Source organism: Rhineura floridana, chromosome 8 (assembly GCF_030035675.1).
Source record: "Rhineura floridana isolate rRhiFlo1 chromosome 8, rRhiFlo1.hap2, whole genome shotgun sequence".
Taxonomy (NCBI): Eukaryota; Metazoa; Chordata; class Lepidosauria; order Squamata; family Rhineuridae; genus Rhineura; species Rhineura floridana.
In genome coordinates, this window is record NC_084487.1 from 109,873,896 (window position 1) to 109,889,633 (window position 15,738).

Genomic DNA, 15,738 nt, shown 5'->3' on the forward strand with positions numbered 1-15,738 from the left:
TTTCATAGTACTACAGGCATTTAAAAAAAATCTCTAGTTGATGGAAATAAAGTTACAGGAGCCCTAATTTGGAAATACTGGGTTTTAGATTTCCTTGTAACAGCACTTTTGAGGCCCTGTGAGCACTGAGGCCCTTTCACTCTAACAAAACCATCCCTACGTATTATATCTGCACAGATTGGAACCAGTTCCTCCACACAGTAGTATAAATCTTCCTATCTCTCTTTATATGTTCCTTTCTGGTTGAATTTTATGCATAGCATAATCATCTGTAAATCTGAAGGTAAATCAGAAGAGATATTCTTCAATACTGTTCATTTGCATGCAGACATTTCTTTTAATGAACATTTTAAATATTAATGTTTAAAGTGGCCTATTGACTTTGTAAATTTTTATACAAAAGTTGCCACTTTTCCCTGCCTTTGCAGAATTAGCTGTTCCCTCATAATCCAGATTTTAGAACAGGAAGGAGACTGTCATCTGCACATCATTTAACAACATACTTTCTGTGGTAGGGAAACCTTCAATAGGTCTGAGTCCATGTATTAAAGCAGAAACAATATGTGCTTGTGCTGTGCACTCTTACTATGCTCTCAACCATGAGGCCCTTCTACATTGGAGGTGGGTGGGAGACAAGGGCAGCTGAGACTCACTGAGGCCCATTGTGAGATGACAGTTGGGGAATGAGTGAAAGGTGATTCCATTGCCTCAGATAGGTGGGCGGAGCTTGATAAGGCAGCCTCTATAGAGGGAAGCAGGCCAAGAGGGAGGCCATAGTGGGCGAGTGTGTGTAAAGACTAGAGGGTTTGTGGTAAGGCAAGGGTGAGATTGTGGATCCTGAGTCTTATCCTGTATGTGGGTTGCTGTACTTTCTGGCTTGTCTTCTGCGCTATTTTCCATTTTAATATCTGTTTTTCCTCTTCCAGAAAATGAGTGATTTTCACCTTGATCTTAGCCCACTCAAGGAGCCCCTGGGTTTCATCAAGCTTCTTGAGTGGGTGAGTCTGTTGGGTGGGGGTTCAGATGGTATGGTGGTTTTTCCCTTGATAAGGTTTCTGTAGGGGAGTTTCTCTTGATATGGCATGGGGGGGGAGTCTATGCTAAGGAGGGTGGGAATAGATTGTATTGGATGCTCCCAAAAAGCTTTGAGGGATGGTGAAAAGCTTTTTTGGTTGAGGTCTGCTTGGCAGTCAATCTTACTGAATTCAAAGGGGCTTACTCCCAGGTTAGGATTGCTGCTGAAGTTACTAGGCCTATTCTTGGATCTCCTCTACAGCTTTTGTAATAGCTGTTTGTCTACTGTAACAGAGGTCTTGCTAGGCCTTGTGTGGCCTAAATCCTCTATCCTTTCCTGGTTGTGGTTAAAGCAGTGTTCCCTTAAATCTTTTGACTTGTATGAAGCATGCTGTTGGATACAATCTCCTAATATAATGTCTCTAATACTAAATATTAAATCACACAAAACCATTTATTTTCCTTTTTTTGTTGTTCTGAGGCAGTAATGTGTATACTGTATGCAACATCTTCTGAAGCTCTGAGGAAAACCTTTTAAAAAAGCATATTGGTTTGAACATTTAATTTGTAGTGTATAAAATGTCCTTAAAGGATTAAGTACTTCTATAACTTCCCCACAATCATGTTGTATAAGTTTGTTTACTAATTATTGCTAGTAAATGTCTTTTTCCAATGAAAATTCAGCTCTTTGTTTTATTTCTGTGGAAACCATGATAAGAGTTATATAGATCAGAACCTTTTTTGGGTCATGGGCCCCTTTGAGAATCTGATGAAAGCTATGGACCCCTATAAATAAACACAATTTGAGATTTTATTTGGTGCCTGATTCACAGAACTGAAGCCCATCCATGGACCTCCTAGGGGTCCATGAACCACAGGTTAAGAACCCATGATACAGATGAAAATCAGGCTTTTATGTACAAATAGGCCATCCCTCAAGAAGTGTAGCTGTTGAGAAAACGTCTTAAAATATATACATTGCAGAGCAGACAGCCAAGTTCTTCAGTAAAAAAGTGATGCCCTTCCTCCTGTTCTATAGGCAACCAGTTTTCTGCTCCATTAGACATGTGTGAGGCAGCCCTGGTCCTTGGATAAATAGCACTGGGTGAGATGTGCCCCTGGCATGCCCCCCCCCGTTAGTTTTGCAGTGTTGCTAAGTTTGTGTGGTTTATGCATAATTGCAAAATCTAGCAGTGTAACGGGTGCCACTGCTCTCGGGTATTTCCAGCATTGTCTTGAAAGGTCCCAGAACTACTACTCACTTCTTGCTTTGCTGCCAGTACTCTCCTGCTGCAGTTTTAGACAGGATGTTTGTATCTTTGTCTCTGAAAACAAGCTACCCAATTTTGAAACTGACCTGTCATTTATTCATATTGTTGCATGCCTCCCCAATCTCCGAGTGGTGAGATTTTAGGGGTCCCTGCACTCATCCAGGGTTGGTTTCCTTTGGGAAGAAGGTTAGCAGAGACTGCGGTGTCTTTATGAAATATGGTTTATTTATTTACACACATTCCAACCTGACCTTAGGATGGAGGGGTTCAAGGCATCAGCAGTCCAATATCCAGCTTTCCCATCGGTGTTACAGGAGGCATCTTAAAGCCATGGTGCAGAGGGAGAGCCTCTCTGCCTGCCTCCAGTTCCCAGCCTTTCTCTGGACACACTGAACACACTCAAAACCCAAACCTCTGCTAGCCGCTGGGGGGGGGGGGGAGGCTCCCCTGCAGAGTTTAAATGACAAAAGGATCTTCCCGGCCCATTCACCAGTTGCTGGGCACTTGAAAGACCCATTAGCAAACTGGCCACTCTATTAACTTAACAAAAGAAACTCCAGCAGAGCCAGCCCCTCACCCCAAGGCACAGGCTTCCAAATCAGAGGCTGGAAGGGGACTTACAGGGATTCATCTATTCCAACCCCCAAACTCACAACAATATTATAGTATATGTTGTGCATAGTAAAGTAAAGCTATATTCTGATATTTTTATAGAATGGCATCAATCTGAAAAAGAAACATGTTAAAGTTAATTTGATGGAAATTCATTTTATAGTTGGTACACTCACACAGGCTTTAGAATTTTGAAAAAAGGTTATTAAAGACACTACTGCCTTTTTTCACGTTGGCTCACAGCAGATAGTTCATGTAACATCAAGCCACTGAGCTCTACTCAGTATACTCCTCTGCTTGGTGTCACGGAGTGAGTGCCAGTTTGCACATCCCTAAGGTCAACCATGCTATGATATCCCAATGTATCTGCCAAATTCCATCCATAACAACTTTATGACACCCACCCATTATCTCTCCTTGTTACCCCTTTCAGAATGATACTCTAGACCAGGTGTAGGGAATCTTTGGCCCTCCAGATATTGCTGAACTACAATTCTCATCATCCCTGTCCATTGGCCATGTTTGCTGGGGCTGATGAGAGTTATGGTTCAGCAACATATGGGGGGCAAAACATTTTCCCACACCTGCTTTAGACCAAGGGTAACCAACATAGTGCCCTCCTGAGGTTGTGGGCCACAACTCTATCATCCTTAACCATTGGCTCCATGCTGGTTGGGAGTTGTAGCCCAACAACATCTGCAGAACCACAGTCTTCCCATCCCTGTTCTAGACAGCTACTTAGCTGTGCTTTAAGGGTAGGGCTTGCCTTTGCTTTAGGGCAAAGGGGAAAATAAACCTTCTGGTAGAAGAAAGAAACCTAATTTCCTAACCTATAAGCTGCAAGTCTGATATTAACTTCACTACCTCCAACTGCTTTCAAATGAAGGCAATTTTTGAACATCTGGTGTACTTCCATTTTCATAAATTTGTTACTAAACTGCTTGTCATGCAGTTGATAAAAGAGCAGCATTTGGCAGTAATTAAGAAGGTTTTTAAAGTTTCCCCCCATCGCTCCATCTGTATATTGAAACAACTGTCACTTGTTGACTTTCTTGCTGTCATACAGATGATGATGGCAACAGCCCTACAAAACTTAAAGAATCTTTCTTAACTGTCTAACAAATATGAACACTCAACAGACTGTTGCCACTGTAACAAAATTGAATTTCTTTTGCTTGAAGTCTCCCTCGTTTGCAGGTGTTTAAGTGCACTATATGCTTATGTTGCATGTAAACTGTGGTAAAGGGACCAAAGTGCAGTGCAGTCCTATATATGCTGTTCAAAAGTAAGGTCCATTGAATTCAGTGAGATTTGTACACAGATAAGCATGCATAGGGTTACAACTGTAGCTATGTTTTTGTTTAAAACATGCACCCTAGAGCTGAAAGTTTGGCTTAAGATAATGAGTCAATTTAAGAGTTGCTGGAGTGTTTTTTTACAAGTTGTGAACATTTCCAGATATACACAAATGCATATAACAATAATGTGTGTGTGTGTGTGTGTGTGTGTGTCTTGTCTCTTTATACAGTTCTTTTCTATGTTTGTCTTTGCTACATGTGGAGGCTATAAAGGTGCAACAACAATTTTAGTTTCCTGTAAAGGAGTTGTGAATAGAACAGTAACCGCAGCTTTTGCCTATCCTTTCAGGTGAGCCTCTAAGTTGCAAGAGTTTTGTGTATTTCTGTATGCAAATCTTGCGGCTAGTATTCTGTCTTTGGTAACTACTATCCCATTAGTACTGCACTACTCCAACAGGTTACAGCATTTTTTTAAAAAAATTACTTTCCTCTGACAAGTCATTATAGTGAAGAATGCTTTGGCAATTAACTGTAAACATGAACTATACAAATGTACAGAACAAGTAACACTCTTGTACTTCTAAAATGAGAAACAATTCTATTTCTCAGGTGGCCTAGCAGAACAAATGCCTCTTTTTACAGATTTTCTAAAAATCTGGATGGAGAAGGAATTCTACAATAAGTGTCACCACTGGAAAAAGCTCGCTTCATATTAGAAGTTTTCTGTATCTTGCACAGCAGTTGTGTCCAAAGTACCTTCTTTCTAACAATAGTGCAAATACTCAGACTAAAAGCCTCTCTTCCTCAAACATGTAGCATCCACTTGGGGAGAATTAACATGTTGGGCTACTACTGCTTACTTTCCTGCTGTTTTGCCCATGGCTAGATAAACAGACTTGCTTTATCCAGTGAATTATTCCTGCTGTCTTCTGTTTCCATGCTGTCCTTCTTACACATTCCAGTCCCAATTTGGATTGGGGCCTGCGTGGCTGCTTTTTCTTGAAGGAGAAAAAAACCACATTTAAGTGCGTGTTTTACATTACATTTTAAAAAGTAACGTATAGTTCAGAACTAAATTCTAGCTATTTTCTATAGTTAACCTGATGCTTTTCTGCTTAAACAAATCTATACCTAGCTTTGACAGCACTTTACAATTCATAATTTTCTTATATATAATACCAGTGAAATAGAATTTGATCTGCCACCTGACTGTTGTACAGATACTTAAGCTCAACAGCCCAGCTGGGTGCACCTCTACGTTTTATTCCTTATGTTTATAGCTGTATGACATGCTTCTCCTGGTAATTTTTGCATATGTCTCTTTTAGGCTGAACAAAGTTATATTTAGTTCACCAGATCCAACCCGATGCAATGGCACTTGGGCTGACTTCCACCTCGTGGGCAACTTTTCCTCCTCTGCACAGTTCTTTGTAACCCTTGGAGTCTTGATATTTTTGTATTGCATGGCTGCCCTTGTGCTGTACCTTGGTTATATGCATGTGTACCGGAATGATGGCATTTTCCCAATGATAGTAAGTTGCTGAGACTAAGACTGGACCTAAAAAAGGGGGGGGTTCCTTTTTCTTATCTTTGGAAGTTAACTTGCTAAAGCTTAATTCTATAACTCTAAAAAAGTTTACATGTTTGTGTACACTCATTATTCAGCATTTGCAGGAATTCTATTGATCTGCATTTAAACTGAATTTTTTTTTGGAAACACGCATCTGCAGATGGGCAAAATCAAGAGTCTTAAAATGGCTTAATAACCAAATGATTTGTTCTGTTACTTTATGACAAGGAATATTTAAACTGCAACATATTTTGCAGTGAGAATTAAGGTTAAACTAGTGAAGTTATGAGACTTGACTGAGTGTGATTAGTAATGGATTTATTCTGCTTTATTACTAGCATTAGTAGTGGATTTATTCTGCTTTATTAGTTCTAGTTTCCCCAATGCTACAACATTATTGCCATCTGGAAAAGTTGAAGTGCTACCAAAGTGGGGCTGTTTTCTATGACACTTTTGGGCTGTGCCCTGCTTCCCAGTTTTTAACAACTGTAAAAGCATTCTCAGAACTACATCTGCATGACGTCTTAGATGAAAAGCTATCATTGTGAAATCTGCAAGCAATCTGTATTCTGGCAGAACAGTCACTGCCGCATAAGGAAAACTTCCAGGAAATTGTAAAATGCTTGCTAGAAGTATGTGGTTGGATGGTTAGATGTTTTCTCAGTAAAATCAATACTTTACAATAAAACAAATACTTAGACAGCAGCTAAAATGAAGACTGTTTTATGTCAACTAATAGTAAATATTGACTACTCCCTCTTAACTCCTCCAAGTATTTTATGCTGTAATAACTGGTAACTTGGACTGTCCCTCACTGCAGGATTATGTCTTCACTCTCAGCGCTGTTTTTCTGTGGCTAGTCAGCAGTGCTGCCTGGGCAAAGGCACTTGTTGATATCAAGGTATCAACTGGTCCACACATTGTTGAGGAAATACCTGCTTGCAAAATGCAAGGATCTTCCTGTGTGTTTGCTTCTGTTACCAGCATGGGAAGTCTAAATGTGTCTGTGGTATGTATGTCAACACTCTAGCATTTAACAGCTGATGGTTATCAGCTAATTTAGGGCTTATCCACATAGTGGTTTAGTGTGTGTTGGTGCTACTCGCATCCCCTTATAACTTGCATGGTTCACATGACATTACTGGCAAACTGCAGCTATCATGCAGTTTCCCCCTGTAACCCAATCCTCTAATAATATGAAAAGGGAAGGGAAAAAGTCTTCACTCCATATCTCTAGTGCTTGCAGATGCTGTACTCCAATGCTTTTAGGTGGGTGTGTCAGTGGTTGGCCTCTCTACGCCCATTCCCTCCTCCTCCCTTCTTTAATTTCATTTCCTGTGGGCTGAAGAGCAACTTTCTGCTCTCTCCTGTTCTGCTGGCATTTTTATGTTGCTACAAACGGTGCCTTTATTTTCCTTTCCCCCTAGGTTGTGTGCAAAAGCATAACACTGCTCAAAGATCTATATTTCAGCTGTATTGTACCAGTGAAAATACAAATAATTGCACTTCCAGGTTGTGTGGTTTTTTTTAATGAAACTAACTGGTAGAACAAACTGAGCATGCTCAGTTGCCAGGTAACCAGAGGGAGTGGAAATGTTAAATTAGAGAGTGTGGTCATTGGGAAACTGCATCATTGATCCTTCCCCTCAGTGTGAATAGAAAACATTGCGTTTGCAGCTGGCATTGAGCCCTTACTGTGGACGGTGCAAATAGAAAACAGGTAAAAACAGTGTTTTTAGTAATGCTGCCATATGAATAAGTTAGTAACCATTAGTAACCACAGCAAATCAGACCTAAATAAGCATCCTAGAAAATAAACTTGGAGCCAAACTAGGCATGATGCAGGAGATGTGGGAACAAAATACCTTGCATATGTGTTTTTCAATCTAAATACATCTGGGTATTGTTCCCCACTGCTTATAGCAGTGTTTCTCAACCAGTGTGCCTCCAGATGTTGTTGGACCACAACTCCCATCAGCCTCAGCCAGCATTGCCAATGGTCAGGAAAGATGGGAATTGTGGTCCAACAACATCTGCAGGCACACTGGTTGAGAAACACTGGCTTATAGGATGGTAGTCTTTATAATTCATGTGTAACTGATCTTGCTTAATGTCCATGCATATGTCCAGAGAAACAAGTGGGAATACGTTGCACCCTCATCTCTAAATGGAACACTGCCCTCTTCGGAGGGAAAGTCTTTTAATTGTTTCTATTCAATAGTAATGTAACTTAACTGATAACATTGTTCTTAACTTGCAGGTTTTCGGTTTGCTAAATATGATTCTGTGGGGAGGAAATGCTTGGTTTGTATACAAGGAGACAAGCCTGCATAAACCAAGCAACACTTCTCAAGACTCTGGGCTTTATCCACCTGCATCGGGAATTTAAACAGATGTAGCTTCATACCAAAATAGCCATGTTTCATTCTGTTGAAAATAGTTTGAAAACCTTGGAAGTTCAAAGTACTTTAATAGTAAACTTTTTTGTATGGATATAAACCTCAAAGAACTTACTCTGAGTCTGGATAGAAAAAAACAGTAAGTTTTGGAAGGGGTGACTTATACTTAATTGAATATTCTAATTCAATGTAACCTACAGACAGCCTTGTTTAAAAATGTAAACGATTTCTTTTTCTGGAGATAACATTTTTGTACTGAAATCTGTACCAAATCTGTATTTGGTTTGTACTAAATCTTGTCTGTATAACTAGTCCTCTCCCAAGCTCATGTTGAACTTCTGTTTTAACATGTAATCTGAGAGGCTCAAAATAACCTTGCACATTCCAACACTAATGAACAGTAATTCTTCGATTAAACAGGCTTGAGTTGTCTGGTTTAAAAATCTTTCCCCTCCCAATTTGGCGAATTTGCATTTCTTTTTTTCGTGTAATAGTTTAATTCTTGCTTTAGACAACAGAGTAAATCTTGGACATATCTTAGATGAGAGAAGAGCTGAGGCAGATACTCTAAATTGGCCTTTGCCAACCTGGCACTCTCCAGATGTGTTGGATGACAGTCGGCTGGGAGTGGTGGGAGCACATGGAGAGACCAGGTTGCCTATTTTAAATCAATGTATCAGCAGTGACATGTTTAAAATTGAACAGCTGTAGACATTTGCTTGGAGAGATGCTGATCTGGAATGTACTAATTACAGACTTTTCCGTTTTGGAAGATGCTCCTAATACTCAGTTTGGATATATAAATGTGGCTACTCTCTGTTTTGAGGAAATGCCTGTATTTTGGCTTCAGTTAAATAAATTGAAGTTTCTAGGAATTTCTGGACCAGACGTTTCCTTTTTTAAGGTCTGTTTTATCACTTATGTAAAATGTAGATCTTGGTTGCCCATAATCTAAACAGGGGAAAGTGTAACTGAGACTTTCCTTTTTGGTATGGCTTTACTTGCAGTGATGCCCAGTGTTGCTCTTCAGCATATTTTAGCTATGAACTATATTAATCTTCATTGGGTCCCAAGATGTCAAGGTCTCACATTGACTGTCACTGTGACTCAGCAAAAGTTCCAAGCTCTGTTAATTGCCTAGGCCTCAATCCAATATACATTTACCTGGGAGTAAGTCCCATTGAACCCAATGGAGCTTATTTCTGAGTAGACACATACTGGATTGCCACTAAGGGCAGTTTCCTTTCTAGAGAAGGGGGAAGGGAGGCTTTAATCATTTTTGTTTTTTACTTATTATATTGGTGGTGGGTTGGTTTGGCTCCCTTTTTTTGCTTCTAAAAAAAGTTGGTAATTGCAGGGCTCTTTCCATGGGAAAAGAAATTCCTGTGGCAATTTAAGAGTGCTCATCCTCCAGCTGGCATCAACTGAAAGTAATAAAACAAAACCTGCAAACAGAAGATTTACTCTTCAGAGCAGGGCTTCTGTGCCTTTAAAGAAAAGGGAGGGAGATGCAGAAAACACCAGAAGTACCTTGAAAATGACATCAGCTGGTTACTGTGTTAAATAGGGTTGCCAGGTTCAGTCCCTGAGACTGATCCTGTATCTTTAGGAGAAGAGAAAGTCAGCCAAGTGCAGGTGTTCCTGCAACCCTGTAATGGGAAAAACCTCAAGGTGGAATTCTCCTTTCTCCCTGCAGCATTTTAAAGATGCTGAAGACCTCTTGGAGGCTGGGCTTGGCAACCAAGAGGTCTTTTGTATCTTTAAAAATTGTGCAGGGGGGAGGGAGAATTCCACCTTGTGGTTTTTCCTATTACAGGGTTGCAAGAACACCTGCACATGGCTGACTTTCTCTTCTCCTAAAGATACAGGATCAGTCGCAGGGATTGAACCTGGCAACCCTAGTGTTAAATAATATGTGAGTGAACAACTCTAGAGCAAAGGAACTAGTATAGGTGCACCCTTTGAAGCAGCCTCATTGGATCTTGCTAACTTTGGGATAACATTGTGGCATCTGCTGTGACTGCATTCAACTAACAGTAGGGGGAAATGGAAATAGACTGCCTTCAAATTGATTCCAACTTACGGCGACCAACCTCAAAACCAGCAGTCCTTGCTTTAATGCCTTAAGTGTGAATAGAAACACACTGTTGTGCCAGTTCTAGTGCATCTCTGCTCCCCTTTTTTTCAAAACGGGTATATGATGCTAGTCCTACTTCACCCCTTTTTACTCTTAAAACTCCATTGGATCAACTCCAGTGCATTTTTTAAAATTCAGCTTCAGGGAGGTTTTGCCACTGATTGGTACATTGACCCCTTCGTCCTGATGCTTTCTTGTGGGCGGTCCAGAAAAGTCTGATGGCAGCAGTGGGGAAGGGAAGTGTGACCAGCAGAGGGCAGTGTTGCTGCAAAATGCAGCCAGAAAAACCATTCTAGTTGCTTTTGAAGAGACTAGTGTGCCCGCAGCCTGTGACACAGTAGTTTATAACCCACATGCTCAAAATTGCAGTCACATAATTGTTCAAGGCCACTTATGCCAGATTTTAGTTGAGTGTTTTGTTCTTGCAGCTATTAATTGGCTGAATTTTCCCCTCCACCTGTATGCGTTGACAGTGAAGGGAGTGTATGATAGGACTGTCAAAGGTTATGAAGGTTCTTTGTTTATGAGAGCTGGTCCTCTTGAGAGCTGTATTATTTGAATAGGCTTGAACTTGGTTTTAATTTCTTGTATAGACATGGTGCCTCTCAAATACCAACTATGATGGCTGCCTATGAAAGAGCTGTAAATTGTAGCAATTAAACTACACAAGCGGTCACCAGGAAAATCTCTTCCTGCCTCACTGAAATACCATTTTGCACAGCTCCTATGAATTTCAGTTTGGCTTTCACAATAATAATGATAATAATAATAGGATTTGAAAGGAGTAAATGCTGCTTGGTGATGAATTGGCTGTGGTGCTGCATAGTATTATGCCAAAAAAAATTAGCTGGGGAAAATAAGTTTAAGGGTTAGACAACATGTAGACAGCTATCTTTTTGACTGCTAGCTGATGTCTCGCCTTCCATAAATCCTCAAACTTTCCATTGTGGCCTGTTAATAATTTGAGCCCTGGATTGAATATTGGTCCTCGTTGATAATTTAAAGAACTTTATCTGTTTCCTTTCTATTAAAGTTGTACAAGATAGTGTACAAAAATGATGGCCACCATGTAGATGCTCTTTTAAAGTGTCCCAGGTAGCTGTTGGCAAGCGGTAAGCTCTTCAGGTGGAATTCACAATATGGTTTACTTTCTTCATGCTGCAACAGTGTCTAAAACAAATATATGAAACGGCAATTATGATATGGAGAACGCTATTACTGTATACAAACTCCACTTTCTGTGGAGCGTGCTACCAAGAGGACCAATTCACAGTGACTTCCGTAAGGCAGCTATAACATTCCCATTGTGGGGCTGGGTAGAGGGAAATCTCCCTTTCCTGCTCAGGACTATGATGTTACTCGCCATCCACCCAACTTCCCTGAGCCATACACAAAAGATTCATGACATCTTTTTTTGGGGGGGACACAAAGCTGCTGATGCAATTTGTGGGGTACTTGAAGAAGTAGGAGGACTGAGGAACAGGTCTTGGCTTTGTGACTTCTGTGGGTGCAGAGACCCTAGCAATAATCACTAAGCCTTAAGCAATGCACACTGGTTCCTTCTTAGGCACAAAACAGAAGTAAAGAAAAACTTGAAATCTCTTATATTGGCAATGCTGGAGGTTAATTTAATGGTGTACTAGGAGCATTGATACTGGATTGTAAAATTAGGCCTATTGTTTTATAATGCTGCAAAACCTATTTAACCAGAGCCATACCACTTTGATGCATGCACACTATTACTCTTTCTAGTTTTTCCCTTTTATTAGTCAATTCAAGCAGGTTTAAAACCTTTTTTTCTTCTTAGATTAGTTTTTGCTGCTGATTATGCCAGTCAGAATTGTAACTGTAGCTTACCACTATTTGGAATTATTTGTTTTTATGTTTTGTTTTTATGGTTTTACTGATTTTTTAAAATCAAGGTTTTTAAATTTACTATGTTGTTCTCTGCCTTAGAATAGGATTCCTCCATTGAGCAGGAGGTTGGACTTGATGGCCTTATAGGCCCCTTCCAACTGTACGATTCTGTGATTCTGTTAATATTTTATGGAAAGGCTGCTTATTTCTCCCCCAATTAATAAAAAGTAAAGACAAGGACATGGTTTTCTCTTCAGCACTGTTGCTTTTATTCATTTTACATTTATACAGATTGATCTTAAGTTATTAAAACTTGGATTGCTTAACAGTGCCCTCCTAACCCTGTCTGCTCAGAAGTAAGTCATATTGAATTCAGTGGTGCTTACTCCCACGTATGTGGAGTTGTTTGTAGCTTAAGACTCCAGTCCTATACACACTTGCTTTGGAATTAAGTCCCATTGAACTCAAAGAGTCTTACTTCTGAGTAGGTTTCTTGAGTTTAAGGTAGCATTTACATGCACGCACAGGGATGCTAACGAGAATTGTCACAAAGATGCCAGTTCAAGTACAAACAGGAAAAATATTTACAATATTTTACAGTCACTTTGTGTGTGTGACTACTAAGACATGTACACTTTCATTATATGGGCTTGGCGTAGCTCCAGGCCTCTCAAAGTTCTGCAGATGGAAAGATTAGAATAAAGATATGGGTTCCAATGGCGGCAGCACCTCTTGCTTCATCAGAAAGTTATTCATGCTGAAACTGGGTATCGTTTATTTACATGAAACCAGTGGCAACAATGGCATTGTGGAGCTCTGAATGGTGAACTTACATCTTTACTGTTGTCAGACCCTTTGCCACTATAACAACCACAGAGTCATGGTAAACTCCAGACATGTCAGGACTGCCCACAGGCTGTGAATCACTCTTATCTCAGTTGTTGTGTGATTTTGAGAGAAGCGGAAAAATGAACTACAATGGTGAAATGATATTTGTCTCCTTAGTTTATTTGTGCTGCAGAATACAAAAAATAATCTGCTAACCTGTTCCCTGATCCCTGACCAAGGTCAATGTACAACAGTATGTTACAGGGGGAACATAATAGAGGTGTATTAAAATTGTGCATGGTGTGGAGAAAGTTAATCAGGACAAGTTTTTTCTCCCTTTCTTGTAATACTAGAACTTAGGACTATCTAATGAAGTTGAATTTGCTCCTGCAGGAGGTTGTGATGGTTAGGATTGAACAAATTCATGGAGGATAAGGCTATACATGGATAACGGTCAGAACAGCTGTGTAGCACCTCCAGTATCTGAGGCGGCATGCCTCTGAATACCACTTGCTAGGAAACATGAGTGTGAGAGTGCTGTGGCACTCATTTCCTGGTTGTGGCCTTCCCATTGGCATCTGATTAGCCATTGTGGGAAGAGGATGCTGAACTAGGTAGACTTCTGCCTGATCCAGCAGGACTGCTCTCATCTGTCCCAAAGTGGGGCTTCAAGAAGCTCCACCACCTTAATTCTGGGCCACGAGGGCTGCATTGCTGTTTCTCAGAAACACCGTCTAGGTTGTAGTACAAGCTGATGTGCACTTGGTCAGCCAAACCTAAGGGCAAAGGAACAATCGGGAGCCTTACAGCGTGTTCCCAATTATTCCTTTGCAGCCCCAGCTTGCATCTGGCACTGTTTAAATTTGGTGCCAAAAGAAAGCCCACTGCTTTTGGGCAGGGTTGCATCTACCTGATGTCATATGATGTCGCCCCATTTGACTGACAAACAGGCTCTCCCAACCAACAGGCAAATGTTGCCCATAGAGTGTTGGTCACTTTTTGATCCAACTCACTAGATGAAAGTGGTTACCAGGGCTGGTGCCAGAGAGTTGCCACGTTGGGCCCTGGATGAGGGCCCTTGTGGCCTAGAGGGCCCCTGAAGGGCCCCTACTTAGGTTGGGAGGGTAGTGCTCTCTTTCCGTGATCCACAGCAGTGTCTGGTCCTGCAACCCAACCTGCTGCGGATTGTGGAGAAGGAGCTCCCAGGCACCCCCCCAATGCAGACAGTGCAGGCTTCAATAAGTCCACATGCACACCCCACCTACCTCTCCTGTCAGTGGGAATGCTGTGCACGCTGTGCATGAATGCCTTCCATCACCAATACTGGCAGCTGGGGCGTCTCTAAGGGGCTGATGACCCTGCTGCCGTCTTGGTTGATGGCAAGTATGCGTGCTATGCACGCACATCATTCACATAACAGGTAGGTGGAGCATGTGGGCAGGCTTATTAGCCCTGTGCCATCTGTACTGGGGGCTATGATGCCATGGGCCCAGGTCAGGCTGGTGCACAAGGGGCCAGCCATGTCTGGCACTGGCCCTGGTGATTCCCCACCTTTGCCTTAGAAGCAAGCAATAACACCATCCCCATTTCATTTGATCATGCTTATGTGGGTTGAGTCAACCCAGATTTATTTCCCTTCCCTCCCTAGTGAATTTGCATATGTGAAGCTTATGTTGTGAACAATTTTAACCTGTGTAGAATATTAATTCTGAAAAGCTATTCTAAAAGTATGCTGAGTTGCATCACAATCTGAATATATATTGGTCTTTTTCACAGAAATGGTTTAATGTATGTTCATGTACAAAAAGTGAACTCCTGTTAATTCCAACCTGTAAAGCAACAATGGAATGAAATGGCCTCTGGCCCAGGCAGCCATATGCAAATCCAGACCTGGAGGATGTATTGTCTAGTTTAGGGTTCCTGAGGACAGTGAATGAAACTTGAGCAGCTGGAATGCAACAGGCAGAAGGAACTTATTTGTTAGGACAGAAAAGCAGGCTTCCACTATTTATACCAGGCTGGGCCAATCCTGGAGTTTCGTACTGCATGACAATCTCAAGACCAAACTAGATGAAACAAGAAATGCATGGTTGCATTTCACCTCCTCTCTCTGTTTTAAGGAAATAGTAGGTACAAGGGAATGGGGATCAAGGAGGAACCAGGAACAGGGTCACAGTACATGGGAGGGGGGCTTAACCCCACCCCACCCCACCCCACCCTACCCTGTTCCTAATTAAAGTTGTTCATCCAAAGTTGCTCTCACTCTGGAGGAGAAGCTTCCATTGGCACCAGTGACAACTTATCTCCTAGGATGAACAGCAGATTTGGAAGGGGTGGGTTCATTGGGAACATGGGAGAGGGAAGGTCCCCAATCCTGATCATCACAACTATGGCTGCTATTTCTTTTTCTTGTTTTAGGTCATGTTTTTAAAATGTGATCACACATTTCTCATACAGTTTTTTGCCCGTTAGGTCAGATGTCAAACCCTTGAAGAGGACTCTGAGGTCTAAAGCAGATGTAGGCAACTCGCTCTAAATTTCTTCCCAGTTCAAGCTCTGGTGTCTCTTAACAATTAGGCTGCATTCTAGACTTGGGTTGAGGTCTGATCTATACATACCAAGTGAAAGCTACTTGAAACAGCCTTGACGTGGCTGTTGCACATGACAGCCGTAACAGTGGTTGGCTACCATGTAGAACAACTGCCATGCAAGTGACTTCCATGTACTAGTTGTAATGTCTAAAATATTTTCT

The 15,738-nt window shown here is 41.2% G+C and overlaps 1 protein-coding gene across 4 annotated transcripts; it reads left to right on the forward strand.

The window, feature by feature from the left end:
* The first annotated feature begins 720 nt into the window (after positions 1-720).
* On the forward strand, positions 721-9,039 carry SYPL1 (synaptophysin like 1). 4 transcript variants are annotated; one of them, XM_061640391.1, is made up of 6 exons: positions 721-811; positions 927-998; positions 4,426-4,544; positions 5,523-5,727; positions 6,586-6,774; positions 8,026-9,039. In XM_061640391.1, exons 2-6 carry the CDS (start codon positions 930-932, stop codon positions 8,152-8,154), a joined length of 711 nt encoding a protein of 236 aa, XP_061496375.1. In that variant the 5' UTR covers positions 721-811; positions 927-929; the 3' UTR covers positions 8,155-9,039. The 4 variants fall into 4 exon arrangements, with proteins under 4 accessions (XP_061496375.1, XP_061496378.1, XP_061496377.1 ...); XM_061640392.1 differs by having other exon boundaries at positions 756-822; XM_061640394.1 differs by lacking the exon at positions 6,586-6,774.
* The last annotated feature ends 6,699 nt before the right edge of the window (positions 9,040-15,738 follow it).